General features: G+C 40.6%; 1 protein-coding gene across 1 annotated transcript; it reads right to left on the reverse strand.

Moving 5' to 3' along the window:
- Window positions 1–792: 792 nt before the first annotated feature.
- On the reverse strand, window positions 793–13,674 carry abcb9 (ATP-binding cassette, sub-family B (MDR/TAP), member 9). The gene is made up of 11 exons (XM_055050704.1): window positions 12,454–13,674; window positions 10,751–10,865; window positions 7,184–7,314; window positions 6,548–6,753; window positions 6,250–6,447; window positions 6,040–6,168; window positions 5,267–5,455; window positions 4,178–4,351; window positions 3,099–3,258; window positions 2,614–2,750; window positions 793–2,529 (listed from the first exon to the last, which is right to left on the reverse strand). The coding sequence occupies exons 1-11, from the start codon at window positions 13,103–13,105 to the stop codon at window positions 2,215–2,217; spliced, it is 2,406 nt and encodes an 801-aa protein (XP_054906679.1). The 5' UTR covers window positions 13,106–13,674; the 3' UTR covers window positions 793–2,214.
- Between the last annotated feature and the right edge of the window lie 938 nt (window positions 13,675–14,612).

The following is a 14,612-nucleotide window of genomic DNA, read 5'->3' on the forward strand; positions in this document are numbered from 1 at the left end:
AAACATCTTCAATTATTTTTGAAAACTCGAGAATTTGATAATTTTAAGAACATATTGCACACTAATCAAAATAAAAATGAGACAAAAAGCACCACTGAACTCTTTCAGAATAAATTCACAAGTCTGCCATTGTTTTTTGGCTGGATGTTTGACCACTCCTCTTCAAGCCAATCCGCTTATATTTTACAGATAATCCATAAATATCGTTTTTAAAGTCTGTTGGACCTGTAATTAAAGCACACGAGTGCTTCTAAGTTTGATGTTGATTTGAGATGAAGTTAACAGATTTGCATTTCTTGTCTAATATTCCAACCATTTCCACAAGCAGTAAAGCAATCCCCCAGCGTAATATTGTCGTTTCCCAGCCTCACCATCCAAACGATCCTCTTGTAATTGCGACCAAGTTTCTGAATTTTAACATTTTTTAAGAAGCCATGTGGCACGTGGACAGTAGTGGATTTTAGTCAAGTGTTGCAGGAATTGTCTTCACTCATATGTGATGGCAGACTCAGTGTAGTGTACATGATGTGCGCGCACTACAAGTGTTCCAACTGCAGTGGCGCAAAAAAGAGAGTATGTACCATATGCAAGGGACAGGGGCGCTGGGTTAGAGGGGGCGCCTGAAAAAATGGCGTAAGATCATTTCTAGTCAGCATTTTCTGTATTCAGCAGCTGTTTATTTATGATTTGTACCAGTGGCACGATTGTATTGTGTCTGCATACACCTCAGAAAGTACAAAGTTCCAATTCATTCCAATTCATGGCAAACACGAGCCTGGTGTTTCAAGTTGATCCTGAACACTTCAGTCAGTGTCATTGAATCTGAAGCTTAAAGTTTAATTGTTTTTGGTAACACATCCCAATAACTTCAGTTTACATGTTTGAACTGATTTTTGTCATCTGAATTTGTTTATTTTATCCCGTGTGGATTTGAGAGAATCCACCGTAAATCAAAATTTCAGCTTAAAAACCATTGCAGTTGTATACTTTAGAATAAACACACACACACACACACCCTAAACATGGCATTTACACCACAACTTTACAGAACTGGAAGCACTAAAGTAGTTGCCATTACAATATTTGCTGTAAATATCTATGGCTCTTTGTCTGTGTTTGACAATTAAGACTTTCTTCAAAAACAAGCAGATCATAAATTTTTTTATACATACTTAGCAATCACACCTTTTTATCATTTTCAGAATATCCAGCTTATGTAGTGCCAATAAAGGAATTCATTTTTATAATAAAACAGAAGTTAAAAAACAGCTTCAAAGTAAAAAAACTGTTACAGTGACATGTTGATGAGGTATTGCTAAAAAAAAAAGTGCATTGACAGCAGCATATCCCTTTTTTTTCGTGAAGATTGAATCAAGGCTTGTGATGCATTCAAGTATTGTATGAACAAATGCTCTCAAAATGTGCACAGCTGAATTAATGGATGAATTACCTTCTGATCATATTCTATCTGTTCTTGTAATAAACGATTTAGTTTTATTCTGACACTCTAAACCAGAGAATAATGTAAAACATGCAGCACACCAGCCCTTGAGGATAAAACTGGGTTATTGCACATTTTCAATTTTTTGTATTTTTGTCTTCCAAGTTTGTTTTTGAGTTGAATTGTGTAAAATAAAGCTTGTCTGGATACGATATTAATATCAGAAATCGGTATATCAGCTAAAAACTGAGCATCGGATTGTATCGGCCGGCCTGCATCTAAAATCTCCTGTTCAAGCACGCAAACAGAAGCACTCCACTCCAGCATTTAGTCCGCCCCAGCATTTCTATCCAGCAGTGCTTGTATCCCACACACAGACCATTGGTTAATGATAAATAGTTTAGTTGTTCTATTGTTGTTTACTATTGTTCACTGAGCAGCACAACAGAGGCTTTTCTAGCATTCAACACTACAGAAGAAGTAATAAAAGTAGTCATAATTTGTGCTGTTATACTCCATACTCAAATTTAAGTGAAAAAGTTGTGAAATTATTTTTCTTGCTTTTATTTAATGTTATTTGACATTGTATGCTGTTAAGAATACCTGCAGTACTTTAACAAAGCTGTTAAGTAAGTAGATGTAAAATTTTGTACAGAATCTTTGGATATCAGTGGAGTGCTTCAATTTTTAGAGGGCTTATTTCCCGTCTCGATGGCCCAGACCAGCCTGATTATCATTTGCCTGTCATGTTGAACACATTTTGCAGCTCGATCTCAGTAGCGCATATTGTGCTCCGACTCGCTTCCGCTGCTGCTGGTGCTTTGTCTCCTCCGCCCTCTGTCAGACTTCCACCGGACCGTCTCCGACGGATTGAGGACCTCCGCCCCGGTTTCGATGCCCAGGACCTGCCTCTGCACCAGCTTGCAGTAGAGGCCACCGGTGGCCATCAGCTGACTGTGGTTCCCCCGCTCGGCCACTTGGCCCCTGTCGATCACGAGGATGTTGTCGGCCTTTTCCACCGTGCTGAGCCGGTGGGCGATTACCAGCACTGTGTGTTCCTGCATGATGCTGTTCAAAGCCTGCTGAACCTGCAGTTGAAATTATTCACACACGCTTCTGTAAATACGTAAATTATAATGAAGATGCCTTGCATTTAACAGCACTTCACCTACAATATGTTCACTTTCTGCGTCCAGAGCACTTGTGGCTTCGTCCAGGATGAGGACGCGTGGCTCGCGGATAAGAGCTCTGGCTATAGCCACCCGTTGTTTTTGTCCCCCAGACAACTGCAAACCTTTCTCTCCAACACCTATAGAAAAAGACAAAAGTTAATTTTTTGCATAGTTTTAGAAAATGACACAAGAAAGTCTGTTGTTTTGATTCTGACAATGCTATACATATAAAAAAGTACATTTTTCAGTCTACACTTTGTTTTTATTGACAGAAATTCAAAGACTGTTTGTTTATGTGTTTTGTCTTTTACTTGTGTATGGAAAGGTTAAAAATGACTGAAATAAATAATAAAAAAGCCTCTTTGAACTGCATAGGTCAAAGGTCTTGTCTTGCAATAATGAAATCTATTATTCATGTTCCACTTGTGCTTCAAATAAGAAGGGGCAGTTTGCTTAGAAAAAAAATCAACATGTTTAGTAATTACTTGTATCATAGCCTTTGGGGAGGTTGGTGATGAAGTCATGAGCATTAGCCTTGGTGGCTGCCTGCACCACCGTCTCCATGGTGACGTCACTCAGGCCATAGGAGATGTTCTCCTTAATGGTCCGGGCAAATAGCACAGGCTCTTGGCCCACCAGAGCAATCTGCAGACACAAAAATAAGAAACAGAAAAATCAAACAGTGATATAATTATATGCTCTAAAACTTAGTTAACCTGAAAATGTATAATTATTTGCCATTTTTGGGTTTTATGCATGTGTACCAGAGCTGCCAATCCATGTGGCCAGCACAGTGTTTTTCCCACAGTGCTTTACATAGAGGAAAATAAAAAGTATATTTAGCCCTTAATAGAGTTATTCCAAACCTGGAAACTAAGTTATTCCTACTTTTATAACAAAAAGCATGTTACCTCCAAATAATTAAGTTGAAAATTCAAAAATGTACATTTTCAAATGTAAAAGGACAATAATAGACGAACAATAACCCTGGGCATATTCAACTGTTTTATTATTTACTTGAAAAGGACAAATAAAATCCAGTGAGTCCACCACATCTTTCAATTTCCTGTTTCTGATATTCCATGTTAGGGATCGGTGTTATGTTGCATGATTGAGTTTCATCCCACCTGCGGTAGTCAAACAGATGGCCTCATTTGACTCTGAAATAAGGCAATGGCTCAGTAGCCATGTTGAATTATTGCACTACAAAAGGTTGATAGAAACAGCAAAATTCAACATGTCGCACTTAATTTTTCAAAAAGTTAACGCTGGCAGTTTTTGGCTCTTCTGAAAGAAGAACCTCCCCTTTCAGGTGCTAAAGGGGAGATGGAAACACATTGACCAAATAGGTTCTGGCACAGTGAACCCACCCACTGGTGGCTCCGTGCCTTGCTAGAGACAAAAAACTGAAAATCTAAAAGTCCAAACCTCCAGGTGGAATTAGAGAGCTGGAGCAGAGAGTGGCTGACAAGAGGCACTCCAAGCTGGGGTGTATTAATGTATTGCTAGCAACTTCACAACTTATGTCAGTTTCAGTTTTGTTTTGTTTTTTGCAAAGGCTCACCTTGGAGTGCAGATAGTCATGCTGAAACTCATTAACAGGCTTCCCGTCCAGCAGCACTTGGCCTCTCTGAGGGAGGTAGAAATTTTCCAGCAGACTAACACAGGAGCTCTTTCCACTGCCTGAAGGCCCCACCAAAGCAGTCACCTCTCCGGGCCGCAGAGTGAACGACACTCCCTGCAAAAAGAAACGGATCCCAGAAATAGTCTTTCAATAATTAACAAGTCAGACTTATTGGATAATTTGCTATATGGCTATGATTTAGCTAAACACCCAGCACGGTTTAGCTAAATGTATGGACTGAAAATTGAAGTGAATTGAGTGAATGTGCATTGTAAAACTCCTTCAAACTTTTTTTCTTTTTTTTACATTTTGTAACACTACAAAAACAAACTTCACTGTAGTTTATTGACACAGAGAAGCTCATCATTGTGAAAAGAAGATAAAGTGACACATGGTAGCACTGGGTAATAAAAAAATTAAATTTTTCTTCATACTGGATCTTATTTCCAATTGTAGTAACACAAATTTCTCACTTTTAAAAAAAAAAATAGAAATTATAAATGAAAAAAAAAACTTTCAAAAACTTGCTTATATTTCCATCATCACTTCTGAGAGTTTTATGAAGGAGCTTTATGGCTAATCTATAAAAATGTATCTTTAATTAAGAAAATACCATCATAATAGCAGAATCAGGACATAATAGTACCAGAATAACATCTGGAAAAATCTGTTTCACTGAGTAAAAAATGCATTGAGATGTTTGGCGCCCAGTCCATGGTTCTCTCTTCTAAGTAGACTCAGTAGCTTCAGTGCTGTGACTGACAAAAATTTGAAAAACAATTCCAAAATATAACTTCAGAAGCTGCTCAGCATTTGTCATTTTAATTGTTTGTTAGTTTTCATTTTATATCCCTTTTAAAATTACAGCTCCAATCCACAAATATTCCGACTTTATTCTGGTAACATTGTGAGATGCTTTTGGCCTCATTTAGACTTTATTGTTGTATGACTGTAGTCTTGTAACATTTTGACTATTAATTAAATTAAATCTGATTAATTGATAAAATCGAGAGGATTCCTAAGACGAACCTTGAGGACATCGATCTCTGGCCGCGTTGGATAAGCGAAGGTGATGTCTTTAAACTCAACCAGACCAGTGCAGGAGTCTGGAGCCGCGGTGCCCTCCGCTGGATGTTTGGGTTTCCTGTCCAGATACTCAAACACCTTCTCAGCTGCTCCAACCCCCTGCATGAGGCCAGTGTAGACTGACGCAATGCTCTGAAAGGCAGGCAGGACAGGTTTTCACTGCAATCTGCTGCTCTGTTACGACATGATTGACACTTTAGGGCTGAAACGATTAATCAGGTTAATAGTGATTAATCAAAAAAATGTGTGATATCAAGATGAATTTCATAAATCGTGATTAATCCGATTAATTGGATAAATTGTGATTAATTTGATGAATCAAGATTAATTTAATTTATAGCAATTAGTTATAAATAATCCTGATTTAACTGATTATTAAAATAATCATCAACTAATTTAATAATTGATTAAAAACAAACTTTGGTCTGTACATACATTTTATCGAAAGCTCAACAAGTGGCATAGATTTGGCTTTACCTGGTTCAAATTCTCTAAAAAATAAATCCCTATTAAGCACATTATGCAACTATTTTAGTGCATTTCTAACATTGTATAAAAAGTTTTAAATGAAAAATCTGCAAAATGTGTAAACTTTTTTGATCCAATCAATTGACTAGTAGCCAGAATAACTGATGGAATAATTGATAGAATAACAGAATATCAAAATAATCGTTTGTTGCAGTCCAAGAGAACTGATGAAATAACCGAGGAAGTACCTCAAAACATTCTCCCAGCTCCAGCATGTAAATAAAAAAGGAAATCAAGCTGCCGCTGCTTAACTGGTTGGTGAGTACAAGATGGCCTCCGTAGTAGAGGACAGCCACCTCAAGAGCAAGCTCTGATATCTGGAAAACAGACATAAAGCTCGGCGGTGCTCACAATGTAAACCCCAACTCTGTGCATAAAGCTGCTGCAGCAGAACATACACAACTGGACCACATGTAGCAGGCGTAGGCCAGGGCTTGCTTTTTGTTGAGCTGGAACATGACCAAGAGTTTGGCGTAATAGGAGTCGGCCTCCCCACTTTCATTGGCGAAGCTCCTCACGGTCCTCATGGCTGAGATGGTCTCTTCAGCGACCTTGTTAGCTTCTGCTAGGACCGTTTGCACCTCTTTGGTCAGTTTCTGGAAGGAACAGATTTCAGTTTTTAACCACACTTCTACGGCTGCCGTACCACGTTAGACATCAGGTATGTTTCCAAACGAAAAGGCTGAACTGCTCTACCTTGTAGTATTCGCCGTAAAGCTTGGAGACGAGAGCAATGAAAGGGAATCCCATCATGGTGACCAGCGTGAGCTTCCAGGACATCCGAAACATGAAGATGATGAAGCCGGTGCCCTTGATGACGCTCCGCAAAAACACGTTGACGTTCTGGGAGATGAGGTCGCTCACCTGGGTGGTGTCTGCTGACAGACGTGAAAGGATGTCCCCTGTGGGCCAACAGGGACAGGTCATAACATCAGAGAAAAAATAAACACACCGAGGGAGAAATCAGGACTGACAGAGAAGTGTGATTCAGAGAGTTCTGCTGTTTTCATGGTTTTAGAGCTTCTAGGAGCCTTTCGTATGTAGACTGTAGTATTTTATTTTCCAGTGGCCGGTATCAAAGGTACAATTTTATCTTTACATGTTAACTTTGGGTTCTATTTTTCAAAAACATAGCATTCTCTTCAATCACTTTGCTGATTATATTAAAATTGATCTACCAATTAAGCAACACAGCATAAATGCTCTTCAAACATTCTTAAAAAATTGTCTGAAAATGAATTTCTTGAATTTAAATAAAAATAAAACCAATGTCATCAGCTTTGGGAAACGTATAACACTTGACCGTCTTGGACCCTTGACGTTCTTCATTACCAGTGTGGTTTTCATCAAAAAAGGCAATTTCCTGCGTCATCAGGGTTCTGAAGAGGCGGCTCCTCAGCCGAAGGTTTAATCTCGCAAATGTCAGAGTGAAGACTCCTCCTCGCACTCCAATGGCCACCGAGCTGAGGAGAAAGAAAAGATTAAAGATGCCGGCAGGAATCTTGGGCCCCATGACAAAAAGTTTAATTGGGCCCCTTGAAAAAACATGTCTCTCCAGGAACCAACTGTAACTAGTAGTTTGTGACGAGGTTGCTATAAAAAAGCCCACTTTGACTCACTATACTGAATATTTGCTCTTCAGGATACAGATAAACATCACAGTTCCAAACAAGACCAATCATGATTGATTCATCACATTTCAAAATCTTTATGCTAAGCTAATATGATCTACATAATATAATACGCTCCAAAATGATAATTATTACTCTTGTTTGTAAGCTTTCCTAAATCATGAGCTGCCATCACTTATTCTAAGTTGCTTATCAGTGTAAAATGATCTTTGGCCAAAAACAAAGCAGAAAATTCTCACCAGCTTTTATCACACACTTTTCTGAGTGTGTTTGGTTGGTCAGTGTGGTAGATTCCTCAAACACTCACATCATCATTCCAGAGATGAAGGAAAACTGTGATGTCACAACTAGAGCCATGCTTGTGATGTCATCATCACTGTATGTATGTAACAAACTTCTACATTCTGGTCATTGCTTGCTGCACTACTGACAAGTTCAGACCTTCACAAAACGCTTTCAAAGTTGAACATGGAGATTGTTTGTGGATCAAAACTGATTTTGACAAACATTGTTTTGTCCAAACATGTTGAACCAAAGGACACATTCGTCCAACGGTGAGATGAGACCCCAGCATGGAGCCTGGAGAGCTGGACAAAATCTGCAAGGCTGGATTGAGAACAGAACGCCTCCCATTGAGTTACAGAGAGACATCCAGAGACTTGGCTCTCTTTTTGGAAAAGGACAGAGCAAGATGGTTTGAGGAGAACCAAAAGCTGCCCAACGTGCAAAGAGGACTGGAGAAAACAAAAGCTGAGTTACAAGGACAGAAAAGACTCAAGGAGATGAAGAGAGAACTACTGACAGGAGAAGAGTTTTCTGATTCAGAGTCTCTGAGATCAGCTATAATCACTTCCAGGAAGCACAGACACATAAAACACAAGACGAAAAGGCTGCTGCAGAAGAAATTTTGAGTTCATATTGTTGGTGAGGAAGCATTCAGGACACAAATCCAGGCAGAAAAAGAGAAAAGTGACGCCATCCAACAAGAGCTGGACCAAATCAAGACTCACTACGAGGAGCTTCAATCAAAATATGAAGCTGCAGGTGAGGAGAACCTGCAGGTCAACATGCAGATGTTTTATGAAGAAAAATCAATGAGCAAAAACTCCTTGAAAACCTGAGAGCTGAGAAGGACGATCTCCAAGAAAAAATGTCCAAGGAGATTGACTGCCTGCAGCAAACAGTTGGACTATGATCTTATGACAAAACACACGCCAACGTCTGCCACCAGTTTTTCCGAGCTCTCTTTCTTTCAGTTCGAGAGAGTTGATATGGAGGAGGATTTTTATGATCTTTACAGAATGTTTAAAAGGGACTTTTTTCTTTTAAAATTAGTTTTTGACTTATATGAGAAGTTCCTGCAAAGCAAAAGATTCGCTCCAGCTTCCACTGTCGCCTCTGTCCCTCCGGCCCAGGCCACATCGTCTCCAGATCCAACTCTCACCAGCGTCGCCACAGCGGACCCAGCCTCTCTGCTGCAGCCTCTCTGCTGCAGCTGGAGCCTCTCTGCTGCAGCCTCTCTGCTGCAGCCTCTCTGCTTCATCCAGAGCCTCTCAGCTGCAGCCTCTCTGCTGCAGCCTCTCTGCTCCAGTCAAAGGATGATGGGGGAGGTTGGTTGGTCAGTGTGGTAAATTCCTCAAACACTCACATCATCATTCCAGAGATGAAGGAAAACTGTGATGTCACAACTAGAGCCATGCTTGTGATGTCATCATCACTGTATGTATGTAACAAACTTCTACATTCTGGTCATTGCTTGCTGCACTACTGACAAGTTCAGACCTTCACAAAACGCTTTCAAAGTTGAACATGGAGATTGTTTGTGGATCAAAACTGATTTTGACAAACATTGTTTTGTCCAAACATGTTGAACCAAAGGACACATTCGTCCAACGGTGAGATGAGACCCCAGCATGGAGCCTGGAGAGCTGGACAAAATCTGCAAGGCTGGATTGAGAACAGAACGCCCCCCATTGAGTCACAGAGAGACATCCAGAGACTTGGCTCTCTTTTGGAAAAGGACAGAGCAAGATGGTTTGAGGAGAACCAAAAGCTGCTCAACGTGCAAAGAGGACTGGAGAAACAAAAGCTGAGATACAAGGACAGAAAAGACTCAAGGAGATGAAGAGAGAACTACTGACAGGAGAAGAGTTTTCTGATTCAGAGTCTCTCAGACGAGCTATAATCACTTCCAGGAAGCACAGAGACATAAAACACAAACACAAAGACGAAAAGGCTGCTGCAGAAGGAATTTGAGCTCATATTGTTGGTGAGGAAACATTCAGGACACAAATCCAGGCAGAGAAAGAGAAAAGTGACGCCATCCAACAAGAACTGGACCAAATCAAGACTCACTACGAGGAGCTTCAATCAAAATATGAACCTGCAGGTGAGGAGAACCTGCAGGTCAACATGCAAATGTTTAATGAAGAAAAATCAATGAGCAAAAGCTCCTTGAAAATCTGAGAGCTGAGAAGGACGATCTCCAAGAAAAAATGTCCAAGGAGATTGACTGCCTGCAGGAAACAGAGAACCGTCTGCAGAGTGAGCTGGTGCTGTATAAGATTTGATACCAAGAATTAAACAGGAGTTATGAAGCAGACATTTATCAGTATGAGGTGAGTTGTGAGAAAGAAGCTCATTTAGAAAGAGCCAAGAATGACCATCATCTTATCAATGGACTTAGAGCTGAAAAGAACAGTCTGCATCAGAAAATGGCACTAGAGTTCTCTGTCCTGCAGCAGCAATCCACAGAGACCATGAAACATCTCCAAAGTGAACTGGAGCAGGATAAAGTTTCAAACCAGGAACTTAAAATGACATGTGAAGGAAATGTTTCTGCTTTAAGACAGCAAACAGAAATATTTAAGCAGGAGGTGCTGGTGCATATCTCCAGCTGCGTTCCGGGCGAGAGCCGGGGGTCACCCTGGACATGTTGCCAGTCTGTCGCAGGGCAACACAGAGACAAACAGGACAAACAACCATGCACACACACACTCACACCTAGGGAAAATTTGGAAAGACCAATTAACCTAGCAGTCAAGTTTTTGGACTGTGGGAGGAAGCCCGAGTACCCAGACAGGACCCACACATGCACAGGGAGAACATGCAAACTCCATGCAGAACCCAGGACCCTCTAGCTGCAAGGCGACAGTTCCACCAACTACGCTACTGTGCAGCCCAGATGAAAGCTCACTCACAGAAAATGTTGTGGGACCAAAAGATTATCAGTGATTATCAGAGAAGGACAGTGACACTGTGCACTCACCTGACCAAAGCCAGTGAAGCCAATGTTGCTACAGGTTTAGCAAAGTACTCCATGCTCTGGTGGACCACAATACTGTCTATTGCCTTCCCGTAGTATAATGGAATGAAAGCTTCACCTGAAAGAAACGAATGGGATGAATTGTGATATAAAAGCAGATCTGTTCAGCATGTACTTATTAAATCATTTGGAGAAGCAATAAGAATCAGGAGGACTATCAATATTTGGTCAAATAATCCTGAGCTGGAGCAGCGACTTCTCATTAATCTTCAGATTTGGGGTTTTCAATCTGCACACAGCAACACAAAGCAGAAACCTTTCAAAGGACTGCATATAGGATGATATTGACAGAACAAGAAGGGTTATGGGGATTTGACTAATCGAGTTGTTTGACTTATCCTGTTTCTGTGGAAATGCTTTGGATTTTCTACTTTCAGGACCAGCAAATGCCATCAACTAGTTGTCTGGAAGTAATGAAAGAAAAAAATTTCATTTTTGTCCTTCCATTGTCTAGAGTTTGTTAAGCTACACTGGAAGTTGAAACTTTTGTCATAAGGGCGAAAATGGAGATTTTCACAACCATACAACCTAAGAGAGTTTGACTCAAAACAAATAATGAACATGTAGAAAATCCCTTCCTACTAACAGTGGGGGATCTGTAAAAGTAGAGGCTCTGAGAATCAAATGCTTGAAAAAGCTGTTCACTGGTGACGCTGCACCAAGAACCACTGAAGGAAATGACATGAACACCTCAGAAGAAGACATGAGCGTAATTCCTTCTTCAGAAAATGTACACAAAAATGGAGTGGCATCAGATTTTCACGGTCGAAGTATTTTTCTTTTGTATTTGGAATACATTTCTCTTTTAAGTGTGGTTATTTTGGATGCCCTGTTTCCAGGGAAGAATGCCCTGTTTCCAGGGAAGAATGCCCTGCGCTGTTGTCCACTTCCTACTTCTGGAGCAGTCTCCAGTCCACTTGGAATTCACAAATGCATTCAAGCCACACCAGAACTCACGTCAACCGAGCACAGACTTCGGTTTACAGGCGGACCAGAGTTCGCTTTTTTGGACTTTCCAAGCAAAACAAACTGGAGTTTGATTGAAGTGGACTTAACTGGGCTGCAGTTACCACAAGATAATGATCAACTCAGTTCCCAGGCCTACATACCATAGAGAATCTGTGAGTTGACCTAAAGACAAGAAAGGACTCAGGATGAACCGTTGATTGTGTCAAAGCTCCTTCCTGTGTGGTGCAAAGGTGTAAAGTAAAAAGTGTTGCTTGCTGCCAAGATGGGGTCTCTGGGGAAGTGTGACATTATGCAACTGATATTATATTCATCAGTGGTGAAAACAAATTGAGTGTAAGGCGTTCTATTTAGTTTATGCAAACTAAACAAAGTTTTAAAATCTGACAAACCAAAATAAAACGCTCTTAACGTCTCTTCATGAACTACAAGGACTTTAAAAATGGCCCATAAATGCATAATATCTACTATAGCCATGAAGCTACGTATTGAATGGTAAGGAGAACGTCTTTCATGTTTTTATGACAGCTTTGGCAAGAGAGTGTGTAGTTACTCTCCGTAGAGGAAAAAGGCTATAAATGATTACAAACATCATTCTTGGAAATATAAGTTATTATTGTGTATTTGGAATACATTTCTGCCAAACAAAGCTATGGCAGCATTGTTTGTTGGATACTCACACACTGCAGAGATGAACAGGAAGAGGACGGCTAGGGAAAGCAGTCCGGCATCCTTTCTGCAGTAGCTGAGCAAGCGTCCCAACGTAGCCCTAGAGCTGACCTTCTCTTTCTCCTTCCTCCCTCCTGCCTCCTCCTCTTCACCAGCTGTATCCACCAGCTTCTCCGAGTCCTCGGAGACCCTTCCTCCTCCACCACGGCTGTCTCTGTCGTCCAGCTCGCTCACAGAGCTGGAAACCCTCCCGAGCTGCCTCCAGAGCAGCACGACTCCCAGGGAGGAGGCGCAGGTCCATCCCATCAGGCTCAGGAGCCACGGATGCCGGCTGAGGGGCTCCACCTCGGTCAGCATCAGCAGCTTGGCCAGGGTGTAGGTGATGACAACCATCCAGAAGAGGAGGATGACGGTGGTGACCCGGGCGACCCTGGCCGGGCCGTCGTCCCTGTTCCATAAAACCCCAATGGAGGCACCCAGCAGGAGGGATGTTCGGAGAAGTATAATGCCCCACAGGTCAAGGGCAGAGCTTAGGATGTTAAAGTCCAGGACATCACGTATGAAGAGGGACAGCTCTGTCCCCTTGATGTATAGGACAGTGGTGATGACACTGTCAAGGACAACGTACAGCAGAGTGCAGATGACAGGTCCCTGGATGACCATGCTGATTATTGGAGTCAGAGTTTAGAACTCCAGAAGCTTTGCTGACTGGAAAAATAGCAACTTTTTAAAAAAAAATTAGACTTATTATTAGGCTTCTTTCTAACTGTTGAAATGTATGTATGAATTTATTTCTTTTTCTGGTAACTTTCATTTACATTTTCACATTGTAAAAAAATATTCCGCGTTTTTCAGTATCTCAATTTCTAATTTAAACTCTTATTTTGAAATTATTTTTGCTTCCGGTTCCTTCAAGCGTTTCGTCTAAATATTATCAAGAGCTGAAGTAGTTCACTGCGCCATAAACTATTATGAGGGACGACGATAAGAGCAGGAAATTCCTAGTCATCCCACTATTCCTACCGCGTGGCTTGGAGTTTGGTATTAGCAGCTAGCAGGTGCTGAGCTAAAGTCGGGTAACAGACAGTACCATATTGGCTTTATACCTCACCGTCCAGCAGTCTGTGTGCTACTTCTGCTTACTAACTGCATCATGTCCCAGTTTTGGTTGAAGTACACAAGCAAACAGACGCGACACTCGCGCCTCACCGAAGCACGTTGGGTTTCAGTAAACGTTTGGCCGAAATGTCAAGTTTACACCGGCATCAAAGATCGTCTATGCTCCAGACCACTCACAAGAAGAGCCAATAAAGTGAACCCCTTTACACTCTGGCTTTATTTTTTATTATTGAAGTAAATTAGATCGTGCTGTTGTCTCATCTCCAGCATGGCGGCCACACATCTAAACATGTCGAAAGTTGAAGATGTGAGCTACTTATTGCTACCTCAGTTTGTATCTCTTTAAAACAATGACACACGTCACTGTCTTTATTTGTGAACAAACGAAGAAAAATAAGCATTGTTTTTGCCTTGCACTGTTAATAGAAATTAGGACTGCATTATGTCAATTGTAAATATATATATATTTACAATTGACAGTTTTTCTCCATTAGGCAATGAAAAAAATACTCAAACGTGATATATCACTCCAAGATGCGAGCTCACAAGAAACAAGTGTAGCCTTAATCAGCCTGTATTAATTTCCCAGAATGGGTGGCGCATCTCGTTCATATAGAATCTGTGAAATTCTACGGCTTGGAATGACCGCCATGTGGCTCCTCCCAGCAGATTATTCAACTGCATGCTGAAACGTTATAATCACTCATTTAAATAGTTCACACCTTTAACTTTAAAAAGCTATGAAAATTTAATAATTGTGTTGTTACAATACAATGTTGATTACATTCTAAATGTAATAAACATTTTATTTCTGAGAGTCATATAATTAGAAGTCCCCGCAGGTGTAATACATACCATATTCAGTTTGTGTCTGTTATTTAATGGCATTAAAGGTTTGTTGGGGAACATTTGATGTTCAAGATCGCTTTCTGTTAATTTCTATTAACAGCAACATAAAAACAGCATCATAAAAACAAAATAAGTTATCACACAAAACAGGTGATACACTAACAGGCTGGGATTTAAACTCACAACCTTATTGTTGTAAAGT

Source organism: Poeciliopsis prolifica, unplaced genomic scaffold (genome assembly GCF_027474105.1).
Source record: "Poeciliopsis prolifica strain line A6 unplaced genomic scaffold, Auburn_PproV2 SCAFFOLD031, whole genome shotgun sequence".
In the NCBI taxonomy this organism is placed as follows: domain Eukaryota; kingdom Metazoa; phylum Chordata; class Actinopteri; order Cyprinodontiformes; family Poeciliidae; genus Poeciliopsis; species Poeciliopsis prolifica.

What these genes read in the sequence shown, in the direction of transcription:
- abcb9 (XM_055050704.1), bottom strand. Translation starts at nt 13,105, where the DNA reads ATGGTCATCCAGGGACCTGTCATCTGCACTCTGCTGTACGTTGTCCTT. An exon ending in AGCTGGGAGAATGTTTTGAG is followed by an intron (nt 5,456 to 6,039) that starts GTACTTCCTCGG and finishes CCTGCCTTTCAG; the next exon opens with AGCATTGCGTCAGTCTACAC. An exon ending in ACGCAGAAAGTGAACATATT is followed by an intron (nt 2,530 to 2,613) that starts GTAGGTGAAGTG and finishes TTTCAACTGCAG; the next exon opens with GTTCAGCAGGCTTTGAACAG.